Source organism: Hylobates moloch, unplaced genomic scaffold (assembly GCF_009828535.3).
Source record: "Hylobates moloch isolate HMO894 unplaced genomic scaffold, HMol_V3 SCAFFOLD_4, whole genome shotgun sequence".
Lineage (NCBI taxonomy): Eukaryota > Metazoa > Chordata > Mammalia > Primates > Hylobatidae > Hylobates > Hylobates moloch.
Window position 1 is genome coordinate 92,869,983 of NW_026652279.1, and position 14,619 is coordinate 92,884,601.

Below are 14,619 nucleotides of genomic sequence, written 5' to 3' on the forward strand. Positions count from 1 at the left end.
TACTCTAATTGTAAAATACACACTAGATTTTGAAGACTTAGTATGAAAAAAAGAATGTAAAATATATTATTAATAATTTTTATATTGGCTGGGCTCGGTGGGGCACACCTATAATCCCAGCACTTTGTGAAGCCAAGGCAGGTGGATCGCTTGCTCCTAGGAGTTTGAGACCAGCCTGGATAGCATGGCAAAATCCCATCTCTACAAAAAAATACAAAAATGAGTTGAGTGTGGTGGTGTACACCTTTAGTCCCAGCTACTTGGGAGGCTGAGGTTGGAGGATTGATTGAGCCCAGGTGGTCGAGGCTGCAGTAGCTGTGATCATGCCATCGCACTTCAGCCTGGATGACAGAGCAAGACCTTGCCTCAAAAAGAAAAAAATAATAATAAAATTAAAACAATTTTTATATTAATTATATATTAAAATGATAGTATTTTGGATATATTGCATTCAATGAAATCTGTTATTCAACTTAATTTTACCTGCTTCCTTTTACTTTATACAGCCAACAAAATTTGTAAATGATGTACAAGGCTTGCAGTTCTGACTCACATTCTATTTCATTGGATAGCCCTGTTCTAGATGAAGAGTAGGAGTTCTTTTCACCTTGATTCTGCTAAGTGTTTGTTTCATGATTATTGTGTTTTTTTTTTTTTTTTGAGACGGAGTCTTGCTCCGTCGCCCAGGCTGGAGTGCAGTGGCGCAATCTCGGCTCACTGTAAGCTCCGCCTCCCGGGTTCATGCCATTCTCCTGCCTCAGCCTCTCCGAGTAGCTGGGACTACAGGTGCCCGCCACCACACCCGGCTAATTTTTTTTTTTTTTTTTTTGTATTTTTAGTAGAGACGGGGTTTCACCGTGGTCTCGATCGCCTGACCTCGTGATCCACCCGCCTCGGCCTCCCAAAGTGCTGGGATTACAAGCGTGAGCCACCGCGCCCGTTACTCTTTATACCTAAAAGGGATTTGTACTAAAAGTCCCTTGTTGGGACTTTTAGAATCTCAATGCAGGGTTTGCATGGAGTTGTCTACCATCTCTTACTGAAACCCCCCAATGTTCAGAGCATTCATTTTTAAGGTAATTAAGAATGCAGACTGGTCTGGGAGCTGACTGAAACACACTCCCCCAAACTCAGGGTTTGTCAACAGTGGCACTGCTGGCATGTTGAGCTGGATAATTCTTTGTTGTGAAGGACTGTCCCGTGCATTGTAGGATACTTTTCAGCATCCCTGGCCTCCTCCCACTGGATGCCAGGAGCACATTCCCTTTTCCCAGTGTGACAACCAAAAATATCTCCAGACACTGTCAAATTGAGAAAAATAACCCCTGGCATTTTTTTTTTTTTTGAGAACCATTGCCTTAGAGGCATCACCCTACGGTTGTCATAAGCTATTATTCAGAAACATCAAGCTTTTTTTTTTTTTTTTTTTGAGACAGAGTCTCATTCTGTTGCCCAGACTGAAGTGCAGTGGTACGATCTTGGCTTACTGCAAGCTCCTGGGTTCAAGCAATTCTCCTGCCTCAGCCTCCTAAGTAGCTGGGATTATAGGTGCACGCCACCATGCCCAGCTAATTTTTTGTATTTTTAATAGAGACGGGGTTTCTTAATGTTGGCCAGGCTGGTCTCGAACTCCTGACCTCAAGTGATCCAACCGCCTTGGCCTCCCAAAGTGCTGGGATTACAGGCGTGAGCCACCGCGCCTGGCCCATCAAGCTTGTAAATGTAGAAGGTTGGGGAGTCAGCCCCTCTTTGCCCTAGTTGACTTGATTACCACTTGGCCTGTGTTCAGAAGGAAATCAGCATATCACTGTCCCCTCTCTCCTTTGTATCCAATCCCCACGTTAGATAAGCTCTTAGCATTATGGGAATCTCTTCTGAACCTGATTCAAAGAGATAAGGGGTCAATTCAATTTAGTTCAACAAATATTACTTTAATATCCTGTTGATGGGTGTGATGCTGTGAAGGGCTGCAAGAGTGAATAAGGTAATGCTACTTTCCCTCTCCCCCCAGAATGTACACACATTGCTACTGTGCTGGTGATATCTGGTATAACCTTTTGAGATTTTACAGAATTGCCGATTGGGGACCATGTCACTGACATATGGGTCATGGGCCAGTGTAGTGGGCTGCTTCATGTAATTTCATTCCATGACCACAATCCATACCCATGACCCCAGGTTGTTATCCTATAGAGGTAGCCAAATGAATGAATTAGGCGAGCTCCTGACTCCTATAGCGTTTTGTACCTCACTCATTCCTACTTATCTGGCAACAGATAAGTATATATGTCACATCTCACCAGGGAGTTTATAAACTCTAAGAATAGGCATGCTGCCATATTTCTCTCTCTTTGTACAATGCCTTGTTCAGTAAGTGTGTTTAATAAACGAATGAATTCATCATCATATCTGGAATGCAACTCACAGTGCAGTTTGGGCCAAAGATGAGTCAACAGCATCCTCTTCACTACAAGGACCATGCACATGGTTCTTAGCACAACACCCAATTCTCAGTGTTTATTGTATTTGAAAGTTCTTGAAGAGCTACAATGTTTGTGCTAATAATGTGCATTGTTGGTCCTGATAATGTACCAGGTATTATGGGCCACTGACGACACACAGCAAAGGAAAGATGGGCCCTCCTTCTTCATGAGAAAACATGCTCAAAGTACTGAACAAGAAACGAACAACACAAAATGTGAACACACTTCTTAGTGCTCTAAATGTCTTTTTCTCTCCACATGAGGCTCTATGTTGAGATGGGGATGGAGGACTAGATTATAGTCAGGGGTCATTTCCACTTTTCTTTCTTTTTTTCTTTTTTTTTTTTTTTTGAGGCAGAGTCTCACTTTGTCACCCAGGCTGGAGTGTAGTGGCATGATCTTGGCTCACTGCAACCTCCGTCTCCCGGGTTCAAGTGATTCTTCTGCTTCAGCCTTCCTAGTAGCTGAGATTACAGGCATGCACCACCCTGCCCAGCTATTTTTTTTGTATTTTTAGTAGAGACGGGGTTTCGCCTTGTTGGCCTGGCTGATCTCGAACTCCTGACCTTAAATGATACGCCCACCTCGGCCTCCCAAAGTGCTGGGATTACAGGCATGAACCACCGCACCTGGCCCTTCTTTTTGCTTTTTTTTTTTTTGAGGCGGAGTCTCGCTCTGTCACCCAGGCTAGAGTGCAGTGGCGCAATCTTGGCTTACTGCAGCCTCCTCCTCCTGGCGGAGGTGATTAACTGATTCTCCTCCTGGTGGAAGTGATTAAGTGATTCTCCTGCCTCAGCCTCTCGAGTAGCTGGGATTACAGGCATGCACCACCACACCCGGCTAATTTTTGTATTTTTAGTAGAGACGGGGTTTCAGCATCTTGGCCAGGCTGGTCTCGAACTCCTGACATCGTGATCCGCCCGCCTCGGCCTCCCAAAGTGCTGGGATTACAGCCATGAGCCACCGCACCTGGCTTCTTTATGCTTTTTAGAGTCAGGGTCTCACTATGTTGCCCAGGTTGGATTCTAACTCCTGGGCTCAAGTGATCCTGCCTCCTCAGCCTCCTGAGTAGCTGCAACTTGGCATGTGCCACTGCACCTGTCTTTCCTTTTGACTTTTTATTATAGAAAGTTTCAAATTTACTAATAAGTTGAAATAATAGTGCATGAGCATTGTTTACCTACCACCTAGATTCAACAATTTAATTGAACCGAATTTGGTTTGTGAAGTACAGTATTTTAGTCATGTATCAAGATTTTATAGGCAAAGTGATACAATTTTTAAAAAATCTGTTACTGAAAGGCCCCTGTAATAACACTACCCCTGAAAAAACTTTGGTGTGGTCATGGTATGTGCACCAGAAATCTCTCGGCTTCCCCACTTTCACGGCTTCATTTCTCCAATTTACTTCCTCAAATATTATGCCAAAGTTTACTAGGGCTTGCCTTTATATGTTTACATTTTATTAAATTATAACTTTCTAGCTGTCCTGGTGTCCTGGTCCTGATAAAGATTTCCAGGATATTTCACCCATTAGTTTGTATAATTTCCTATCTCTACAGACTTAATTATAAATTCCAAATCTACCTTAGTTTTTTCCACTTTTATGGGGAGAAAAAAAAGGAATGGGACTGTTGTAATTACTTAGTAACCTCTTCTGAAACCTTCTCCTTAGCCTTGCCTAAGCCTGATGTTTTCCGTTTTCCTGGAATATTTAACTTTCCAACTCTGTGAATCTAAGTTTTGCCCACAGTAGGCACTAACCGAGTGCTTATGGGGTAAACAGCCGTGTGGTGGTCGTTTGGGTTCTGGGTGGTGAGCCAGGGTCCTGCTCAGAAGAACCACAAACTGAAAAGCAGGCTGTCACATACAGTGAGTGACACACAGTTACAGAAGATTATGCAACCTGGGAGAGGAGTTTTTTTTTTTTTTTTTTTTTTTTTCCTATTTTCTGAAGGAGTTGAGCCTTGAGCATGGACAGAAAGGAGGGAAAATGAGGGAAAAGTTTGAGTCGAGTGAAATACCAGCAGCTCCTACCTAAATCCTGTTCCCATTCACTTCTGCAGTTTGAGACAGCATTCCTGGCTGCAGGTCCACCCAAGACCCCACTCAGCTGTGAAGCCATTCTGTGAGAATAAAAGATCCTTCTTTGAGCTCTTACCATGTGCGAAATCCTATAGGTGTATTACCTCATTTAACCCTCATAATCCCATTTTATGAAATGTGGAAATTGAGGCTAAATTACTTGCCCAATCACAGAAGGCAAAGCCAATACCTTTTATTCATTCTTTTTTTCTGAAATTGCCTTAAAAAAAAACACCATAATTCCACCTCCAGAGATAACATTGCAGACTTTTTCTATGTAGCCACCATGATAGAAACATACAATATGGGTCTTTATATAAACATGAAATAATGTACCATTTTTAATCTGATTTTTTACTTAAAATATATCATGAGTATCTTTCTATACTAATAAGTATGTTGTTATATCTACGTTATTGTTTTAATGGCTACATAGTATTCCACTTTTTAGAAATTTTTATTTTAACTAACTCCTGTTGATGGGCATCAACTTTACTTTTTTTCCTTTCTCTTTCTTTGACATTTTTATTTTTTATTTTTATTTATCATTATTATTATTATTATTATTATTATTTTGGATGGAGGCTTGCCCTGTCACCCATGCTGGAGTGCAATGGTGCGATCTCGGCTCACTGCCACCTCCACCTCAAGCAATTCTCCTGCCTCAGCCTCCCAAGTAGCTGGGATTACAGGTGCATGCTACCGTGCCTGGCTAATTTTTTGTATCTTTAGTAGAGACGGAGTTTCACCATGTTGGCCAGGCTGGTCTCAAACTCCTGACCTCAAGTGATCCTCCTCCTTCGGCCTCCCAAAGTGCTGGGATTGCAGGCGTGAGCCATCGTTCCCAGCCAAGAAACCCCTTTTCTTAGTTGTAATGAGAACACATCTTCTTAGACACCGAGGTATTGTTTTACTGTAAACTCAAATGTCCTGACCTCGGTCTCCTGCCAGCTGGCCATTTGTAGAAAACCCCTAGGCGAAAGAGGAAGCTTTGCATCTCCCAATCAGCCTAATTTGTTAGTCCCCTTGGAATTCCCATTGGGTCAGGACTCGGTTGTCATTGTTTCCAGGGTTAACTGTCATAAGCATGAGGAAAGGCAGTTTAAAGCCATTTGGATATTCAATTTTGTGTTCCTGCTATTTATGTGACCAATTTCCTACTTGGAGTTTGTTCAGAAGAGTGAAAAATATTTCAAGTGCTATCTCTTCTAAACCGTGGCAAACCACACTCTGTTAGGACAGCACAGAAGACTGAGGAAGAAAAATGTTTACGAAACATTTCGCTTTGGTCTGCCTCATGATGAGTAATTGTACTGGTCATTTCTTTTTCCACTGAATTGACTGGTGTCTCTGACATGGTCCCTGGTGAGCCGCACTGGCTTTATTACCTCCTCTCTTCTCCTTTTTCAGGGTCTTTGGCCATTGTCCAGAGAGAATTACACTTTCCCTCTTAGAAGCTCACTCCTTTCTTCTCTTGGGCCACTTCCACGCCAGCCTCTTCCACACTGCCTTCCTGAGGTTGGGCACTGGCATGGAGCTCTGTTTCCTCTTCTCCTCCCTAGGGTTGTAATCTGGCTTTCCCCCGATCTTTCTATTGTTTCCACTTCACCAGTGGTTTCCTCCTTGTTGTCCAGAAATTGGTCGGAATAAGAAATTCCCCTTTTTGACTTCTTCAGCCTTCTTGTTAACAAAGCAAAACAAGGTTAAACACCTTATTCAATGCTCAGCATTTTTTTTTTTTTTTTTTGAGTCTGGGTCTTGCTCTGTTGCCCAGGCTGGAGTACAGTGGCTCCAGCGATTCCCCTACCTCGGCCTCCCAAGTAGCTGGGACCACAGGTGTGTGCCATCGCACCCAGCTAATTAAAAAAAAAAAAATCTGTAGAGACAAGGTCTTGCCATGTTGCCCAGGCTGATCTCGAACTCCTGGGCTCAGGTATTTCACCCTCCTCTCAGAGTGCTGGGATTACAGATGTGAACCCCTGCACCTGCCCAAAGGTTAACTTTTAACTGCCTGAAACTTTCGATAGGTCAGAGAGATGAATTCTCTTGTTCACAATACACAGTCAGAATTACCTTGATTTACGAGTTCAGGGCACAGAATATTGGTGTCACACAAACGTGGGCTCATAAGCTGCAATTATGCAGTGGCGTTTTTGTGGATTTTTTTTGTAGAGATGGGATCTCACTAGGTTGCCAAGGCTGGTCTCAAACTTCTGGCCTCAAGCAGTCCACCCATCTCAGCCTCCCGAAGTGTTGGGATTAGAGGCGTGTTTTGAGTCTTGGGGACCAACTGGGATTCTTTTCTCCCCTGTTATCTTCTGTATCCAATCCAGCCCCTGCCATTTCTTTTTTCTGGTGCCTCTTGGGTTTGCTCTTTTCTCTCCTTTCCCATTCTCCTCCATTAAACAACACTCCTCTTGTCATGCTCCGAAACCTCAAATCTGAACTTTTACTTCTCCTATCACAAAAACTTCCCACACTCTGACTGCTTATTACCCCTCTACCTTCACCACCAAATTGTAAATTCTGTGAGAACAGAAACCCAATTTTTTGAATTTGCTGTTGTGTCCTCAATTTCCGTCACAAACAGGTTCTAACATTGACAGTTGAATGAAGGAACGAATCAATGAGTTCTTGGATTGCTACAACTGCCTTTAAACTTCCAGTAAACTTTTGCTGCCATCAGCAGGTGAATATAAAACACTCTTCATAGGCCAAGGCATCGTGACTCATACCTGTTATCCCAGCACTTTGGGAGGCGGAGGTGGGAGGATGGCTTGAGGTCGGGAGTTTGAGACCAGCCTGGGCAACATAGTGAGACCCATCTCTACAGAAAAATTACATAAAATAAAATAAAATAAAGGCTAGGCGCAGTGGCTCACGCCTGTAATCCCAGCACTTTTGGAGGCCAAGGAGAGAGGATCACATGAGGTCAGGAATTCAAGACAAGCCTGGCCAACATGGAGAACCCTGTCTCTTTGAAAAATATAAAAATTAGCCGGCCATGGTGGCGTGTGCCTGTAATCCCAGCTACTTGGGAGGCTGAGGCAGGAGAATCACTTGAACCCAGGAGGTAGAGGTTGCAGTGAGCCAAGATCACGCCACTGAACTCCAGCCTGGGTGACAGAGTGAGACTCCATCTCAAAAAAAAAAAAAAAGTTTTATTGCAGTGCTCAGGGCAGTAAGCACTGTTGTAGAAAATAAGTAATTTGTATTTTTAAAATGTGTAATTCATCCCAGCACTTTGGGAGGCTGAGGTGGGTGGATCACTAGGTCAAGAGATCAAGATCATCCTGGCCAACATGGTGAAACCCTGTCTCTACTAAAAACACAAAAAATTAGCCGGGCGTGGTGGTGGGCACCTGTAATCCCAGCTACTCAGGAGGCTGAGGCAGGAGACTCGCTTGAACTCAGGAGGCAGAGGTTGCAATAAGCCGAGATCGTGCCACTGCACTCCAACCTGGGTGACAGAGTGAGACTCCGTATCAATAAATAAACAAAATAAGTAAATAAAATATGGTTCATGATATTCTGCTCCCGTGAGAGGCTCACCGTTCCTCGTCACTGTGGCCCTATGACTTCCCATCTGGCGCTTTGTCTCCTCCTTGGATGCCTTTTCTTTTGTCCTCTCATTAAAACCAACTCATCCGTGAGGCTCCAGCTCGAGTTCTACCTCCTCTATGAAGCCCCCGACCTTTTCCCACCGACACAGACCTCTGCCTTCTTTGATCATCTGCTGGACTTCAGTTTAATGCTTTAACGATTCCACTTGTATGGGTCCTGTCTACCCACCCTATTTAGGTATCTTTGAAGATAGGAGCTACCTACCTTTTAGGTCTTTTGCATCCTTCACACTCCTCATCTAAAGCTGCGTCCACTCTGACTCACCTTCCTAACCTGCCAGGCAGGATCTTTTTGTTTTTTAAACTTTAAGTAGGCTAGGCCGGGCGCGGTGGCTCACACCTGTAATCCCAGCGCTTTGGGAGTCTGAGGCGGGCGGATCACGAGGTCAGGAGATCGAGACCATCCTGGCTAACACGGTGAAACAAAAATTGTGGGATGGTGGGGCCTGTGTCCTGGCTACCGAGGTGAGGCAGAGAATGGCTGAACTGAGGGACTTGCACTGAGCCCCACTGCATTCAGCCTGAGACAGACCAAGATCCGTCTCAAAAAAAAAAAAAAAAATTTAAGTAGGTATTTGAGGTCGATTAGTACTTCGAACAACCTTAGTTTCTTTTCTTTTTTTTTTGCTCTGTGGCCCAGGCTGGAGTGCAGTGGCTCAATCTCGGCTCACTGCAAGCTCCGCCTCCCGGGTTCAAGCAATTCTCCTGCCTCAGCCTCTCTGAGTAGCTGGGACTACAGGTGCCCGCCACCACGCCCAGGTAATTTTTTGTATTTTTAGTAGAGACGGGGTTTCACCGTGGTCTCGATCTCCTGATCTCAGGACCCGCCCGCCTCGGCCTCCCAAAGTGCTGGGATTACAAGCGTGAGCCACCGCGCCTGGCCCCTTTTGTTTTAAGGGAATTTTTTTTCTTTTTCTCCAACTTTGTTACTGTGAGTGCATGAAGGCATATTCAACAGCTCATTGCTCCCCTGCCTCTCCTGCACCATCCAGCATCTCACTGCAGTATCCAGCAACCCACAGGCCTGCTGTGCCTGGTGGACAGTCCCCAAGATCAGGTTATCCGTGTCAAAATATTGAGTGGTTGATGAGTGCTCCAAGTAGGCACTAGAGCCTGCTGAGAGCACTCAGAGGTTTCTGCACAAGCTCGGTGGATTTGAGCCCTCATTGTTGTTCATTGCTGTGTAAGTCAAGGGTTGGTCATAGGTCCTGCCTTGGACTATCATTTCAGGAAGCGGGGCAGCTACAGCAGCAGTCCCCAACGTTTTTGGCACCAGGGATCCATTTTGTGGAAGACAATTTTTCCATAGATTGGGGGTAGGGGGATGGTTTCGGGATGAAACTATTCCATCTCAGATCATCGGGGATTAGATTCTCTTAAGGAGGGCACAACCTAGATCCCTGGCGTGCACAATTCACAGTAGGGTTTGCACTCCTGTGAGAATCTAATCCCTCTGCTGATCTGACAGGAGGCGGTAAAGCTCTCTTGCCTGCTGCTGACTTCCTGCTGTGCGGCCCCTTTCCTAACAGGCCTTGAACAGGTACCAGTTTGCGGCTGGGGGGTTGGGGACCTCTGAACTACAGGCTTCTCCACCTGCACAAGTTCTGAGAAGTCAGACTATCCAGAGCAAGAGGGGAAGGAACTTCCTTGTCTCACTGAGAATCTTTGGCCAATCCCAACTCTCAGTGGGCATATGACTCACATAGTGATCATCTTAACATGCAGATTCTGAGTCAGTGATTTGAGATGGGACCTGAAATCTTGCAATTGTAACAAGCTCCCAGATGATACCGATGGCGATGTTGATGCTGCCTGCCTGTGGACCACACTTTGAGTTGCAAGGGTCTAGAATATGGACATCTCCTTTTCCAGTGAACTTTAGCAAGTGAGGAGCATTTCAAGGAAGACTCCTCCCATGCACACTGTCATTAGTTGCAGCATCTCCTATAGCAATCGGGCTAAATCTGTCTTTAATTCTTTTTCAAACAGCATATCCAAGTTTTGCAATCATAAGCACCAGCCAGGAGAATATATATTCCATGCAGAAAATGATGATGCCCAATTTACCAAAATGTTCACGCTGAATATAAGAAGTAAGTTAAATTGCCAAGAATTTAATTTTTATTTTTTAATTACTTAATTCTTTATTAGTCTTAACTAGGAAAATTTAAGTAATGGCTTAGAAGGGCTACTACAAAACTGTTTTTGTACGCTGAAGTGTTTTGAAATTTTACTCTTATATCTACTGGCATTGATCATATATCTTGTTATTTTTTATGTTATTTTGTTCAGTTTCATTTTTAAGACCGAGTCTCACTCTATCACGCAGGCTGGGGTGCCAAGGCACATTCATAGATCCCTGTAGCTTCAAACTCCTGGGCTCAAGTGATCCTCCTAACTAAGCCTCCTGAGTAGCTGGGACTACAGGCACGCGCCACTGTGCTCAGCTAATTTTAAAACCATTTTCGTAGAGAGGGGGCCTCCCTTTGTTGCCCAGATTGGTCTCAAACTCCCGGCCTTAAGGGATCCTCATACCTTGGCCTCCCAAAGTGCTAGGATTACAGGCGAGAGCCACTGCACCTGGCCATATATCTCTTTCTGTATGTATCCTCAGAAGCTGAAAGACTTGTTTCACATTGTCTCTGAATACGAATTAGTGTTGTGACTTTATTGATTTTAGTATTTTGAAAGGTCATGTTAAGGAAAGGCTGAAAGTCATTTTATCTCTCATTTATTTGTTTTTAATAATTTTCATTTCTTTGGCTTATAAAACAATGAGAAGTCCAACTTCTCCTGAAGCTAATAATCATTTTAAGGCATGCAAACAGGTGGAGGTCTGTACCTCAGCTCTCTCCAGGGGGAGGCTGGCAATGGAAAAATGGCGTGTAGCAGAGAGGTTGCATGGCAAGGAGGAAAGAAGAAATTACCAGAGGTCTGGAGGCATCCTGAATGAGACATCCTCCCAGAAGCACAAACTGCCCTGGAGTAAATGGGTAGTGTGTACTGTAGGCAACTTTGAAACTATTTCCACAAAGTACCATATTCCATGAGCTTATTTTATTTTATTATTTTCAGAGACAGGGTCTTGCTGTGTTGCCCAGGCTGGTCTTGAACTCCTCGGCCCAAGTGATCCTCCCATCTTGGCTTCACAAAGTGTTGGTATTATAGGAGTGAACCGCTATGCCCAGCCAGTGAGCTTATTTCACACGTTCTTTTCTGTAGGGAAACCTCAAGTGCTCGCAGAAGCATCAGCAAGTCAGGCGTCGTGTTCCTCGGATGGATACCCGTTACCATCTTGGACCTGGAAGAAGTGTTCAGACAAGTCTCCCAAGTAATAAGGACATTGATGCCTCTTATAATGGAAGAACATAAAACTCTGTGACCTATTGACTCTTTCATGAATACAGTTTAAGAGGAAATGATGAAATATTTAAGATGCTAACCTTCTCAATCAACCATAATTCTCAATGGTCATAGATTGTTTCTGATAACTTATACTGGATGAATCTCTTTTAGAACTCGCTGCAGAAATCCTAACTTCCAATCTGGTGACAGCTCACCTGTCTAAATTCTTTGCCATTTTTTTTTTTCAGCTGCACCGAAGAGATCACAGAAGGAGTCTGGAATAGAAAGGCTAACAGAAAAGTGTTTGGACAGTGGGTGTCGAGCAGTACTCTAAACATGAGTGAAGCCATAAAAGGGTTCCTGGTCAAGTGCTGTGCATACAATTCCCTTGGCACATCTTGTGAGACGATCCTTTTAAACTCTCCAGGTACAACAGTTGCTCTTGTAATATTCCACCATCAGGAATTCTCCACTAGAAGTTAGTCCCCATCGCTGACTTTTACTTGGGGAATTTTACAAGAGAGTATAGGGTCAGTGTGTGAGAAAAGGTTTCTTGAGTCAGGCAAGAATCCCCAGAGAGACTGTTTCGCAGGTTGGGGCGGAGTCCTTCCTGTGCCCTTGTGACTCATGTGTCACAGTGACCGGGAGAAGCAGAAACTCCCGGTGTGGTGAATCTCCATGGAAAGATCTAACTCTAGAGAAACAGATTTTGTCACTTGGAGTCTCTGTCATTTTCCCTTTTGATTAGCCTCCTTATTTGCCCTCAGCCTGCTGTTTTATAATTTTTGGTTTGCTTTTTAGAGCCCTCCTAAGTTAAACAATTCTGAAACCTGGCTGCCCACCCTAATAATTAGGATCACCAACCTCACAAAACTGACTTCTCCACTTTCATGTGCGACCTTCATAAAAGGGATATGCACTTCTTTTTTCTCTGACTTGTACATCCTGTAGGTTTAAATCCATGGTTTTTGTTTGTTTGTTTGTTTTTTGTTTTTTGTTTTTTTGAGATGGAGTCTCGCTCTGTCACCCAGGCTGCAGTGCAGTGGCGTGATCTTGGCTCACTGCCTCCAGGGTTCAAGCGATTTTCCTGCCTCAGCCTCCCGAGAAGCTGGGATTACAGGCAGCTGCCACCACACCCAGCTAATTTTTGTATTTTTTGTAGAGACGGGGTTTCACCGTGTTGCCTGGGCTGGTTTCTAATTCTTAGACTCAAGTGATCCTCCCACCTTGGCCTCCCAAAATGCTGGGACTACAGGCGTGAGCCATGGTGCCTGGCCCAGATGTAATTCTTGTAACCCTAGTAAATGGTTTTAAAGAATGGATTCAGAATAATCTGCAATTTTCTAGGGAGGAAATGTGTCCTTTACAGGGACATTGCCTGATTGTCTGTGGGGAGTAGAGTATATGTAGAGTGGTTGTGAGGACTGAAAATGATTATTACTGAAACAGGATGTGAGAGATTATAATGAGTTGTCCACTATTTATAATGTCACGCAGGAATTCTGTTTCATCGCTGAGTGACACTCTTTTGTTGCAGGCCCCTTCCCTTTCATCCAAGACAACATCTCATTCTATGCAACAATTGGTGTTTGTCTCCTCTTCATTGTCGTTTTAACCCTGCTAATTTGTCACAAGTACAAAAAGGTAAAAGCAAAGGTAAAAGTTCATTATTCTTTCCTCTATCTGCAGAACTGCCTGTTCCTAACTGACTCATCATTTCATCTCTGAAGCAATTTAGGTATGAAAGCCAGCTACAGATGGTACAGGTGACCGGCTCCTCAGATAATGAGTACTTCTACGTTGATTTCAGAGAATATGAATATGATCTCAAATGGGAGTTTCCAAGAGAAAATTTAGAGTTTGGTAAGAATGGAATGTGCCAAATGTTTCTGCAGCATTTCTTTTCCATTGGAAAATCTTTAAAATGCACGTACTCACCATTTATCTTTGCAGGGAAGGTACTAGGATCAGGTGCTTTTGGAAAAGTGATGAACGCAACAGCTTATGGAATTAGCAAAACAGGAGTCTCAATCCAGGTTGCCGTCAAAATGCTGAAAGGTACAGTATAGTGGAAGGACAGCAACAAAGATGCACAAAAATGGGAGGCACAGTTTCCCACCCATGCCTTCTTCTCTTTTCTATCCTTTTAATGGTTACTGTTTACCATGTTTCAAGGCTAAAAATGGAGTGGATTGGGGTGAGTGTGAACCCAGTCATGAACACAAAATTCAAGTCATAAATACAAAACTCCACCTCTTCTTCCACTTCTCTCTTTGTTTATTTTTATTTTTATTTTTATTTTTTTTGAGACAGGGTCTCACTCTGTCACCTAGGCTGGAGTGCAGTAGTATGATCATGGCTCACTGTAGCCTCCACTCCCTGGGCTCAGGCTCCTCAGCAGCTGGGGCTACAGGCACACACCACCACGCTCAGCTAATTTTTGTATTTTTGGTAGAGACGGGGTTTCACCATGTTGCCTAGGCTGATCTGGGACTTCTGAGCTCAGACTATCTGCCCGCCTCGGCCTCCCAAAGTGCTGGGATTACAGGCGTGAGCCACCGTTCCAGGCCTATTTAGTTTTTATAGGCTTTAATATTTGGGGATACAGTTGCCATAGGCAGAAGTTCTTTCTTACATTTGTGTTGTTGTTGTTTTGTTTTATTTTTAGAGACAGGATCTTGCTCTGTTGCCCAGGCTAGAGTGCTGTGATCATAGCTCACTGCAGCCTCGACCTCCTTGGTTCAAGCGATCCTGTCACCTCAGCCTCACAGGAGTGTGCCAAGACAATTGGCTAATTTTGTTTTTATTTTTTTGTAGAGATGGTGTCTCACCATATTGCCCAGGATGGTTGCAAACTCCTGGCTCAAGTGAGGCTGCCTTGGCCTCCTAAAGTGCTGGGATTACAAGTGTGGGTTGAAACAGACTCTGGGCAGGAGAGTAAATTGGGGCCCTTTGTATCGTCACTTCATTGCTCCATCCATTCTGATCTGGCATCCAGCCCCATTGCTGGCCTCACCGTTACCACCACTGACCCAGCAAAAGCACCTCCAGCTGACTCTTTTGCTAAGGTCAACAGTGACCTC

The 14,619-nt window shown here is 44.1% G+C and overlaps 1 protein-coding gene across 2 annotated transcripts in view; it reads left to right on the top strand.

Annotated features, from left to right (window-relative positions):
• FLT3 (fms related receptor tyrosine kinase 3) overlaps window positions 1-14,619 on the top strand; it is a 99,212-nt gene that overhangs the window by 54,004 nt on the left and 30,589 nt on the right. For both annotated transcript variants that reach the window (XM_032150576.2, XM_032150577.2), the window contains 6 exons: window positions 10,181-10,284; window positions 11,414-11,522; window positions 11,785-11,963; window positions 13,074-13,180; window positions 13,267-13,399; window positions 13,490-13,594. In XM_032150576.2, coding sequence (XP_032006467.1) covers window positions 10,181-10,284; window positions 11,414-11,522; window positions 11,785-11,963; window positions 13,074-13,180; window positions 13,267-13,399; window positions 13,490-13,594 — 737 coding nt within the window. The remainder of the gene's footprint in view (window positions 1-10,180; window positions 10,285-11,413; window positions 11,523-11,784; window positions 11,964-13,073; window positions 13,181-13,266; window positions 13,400-13,489; window positions 13,595-14,619) is intronic.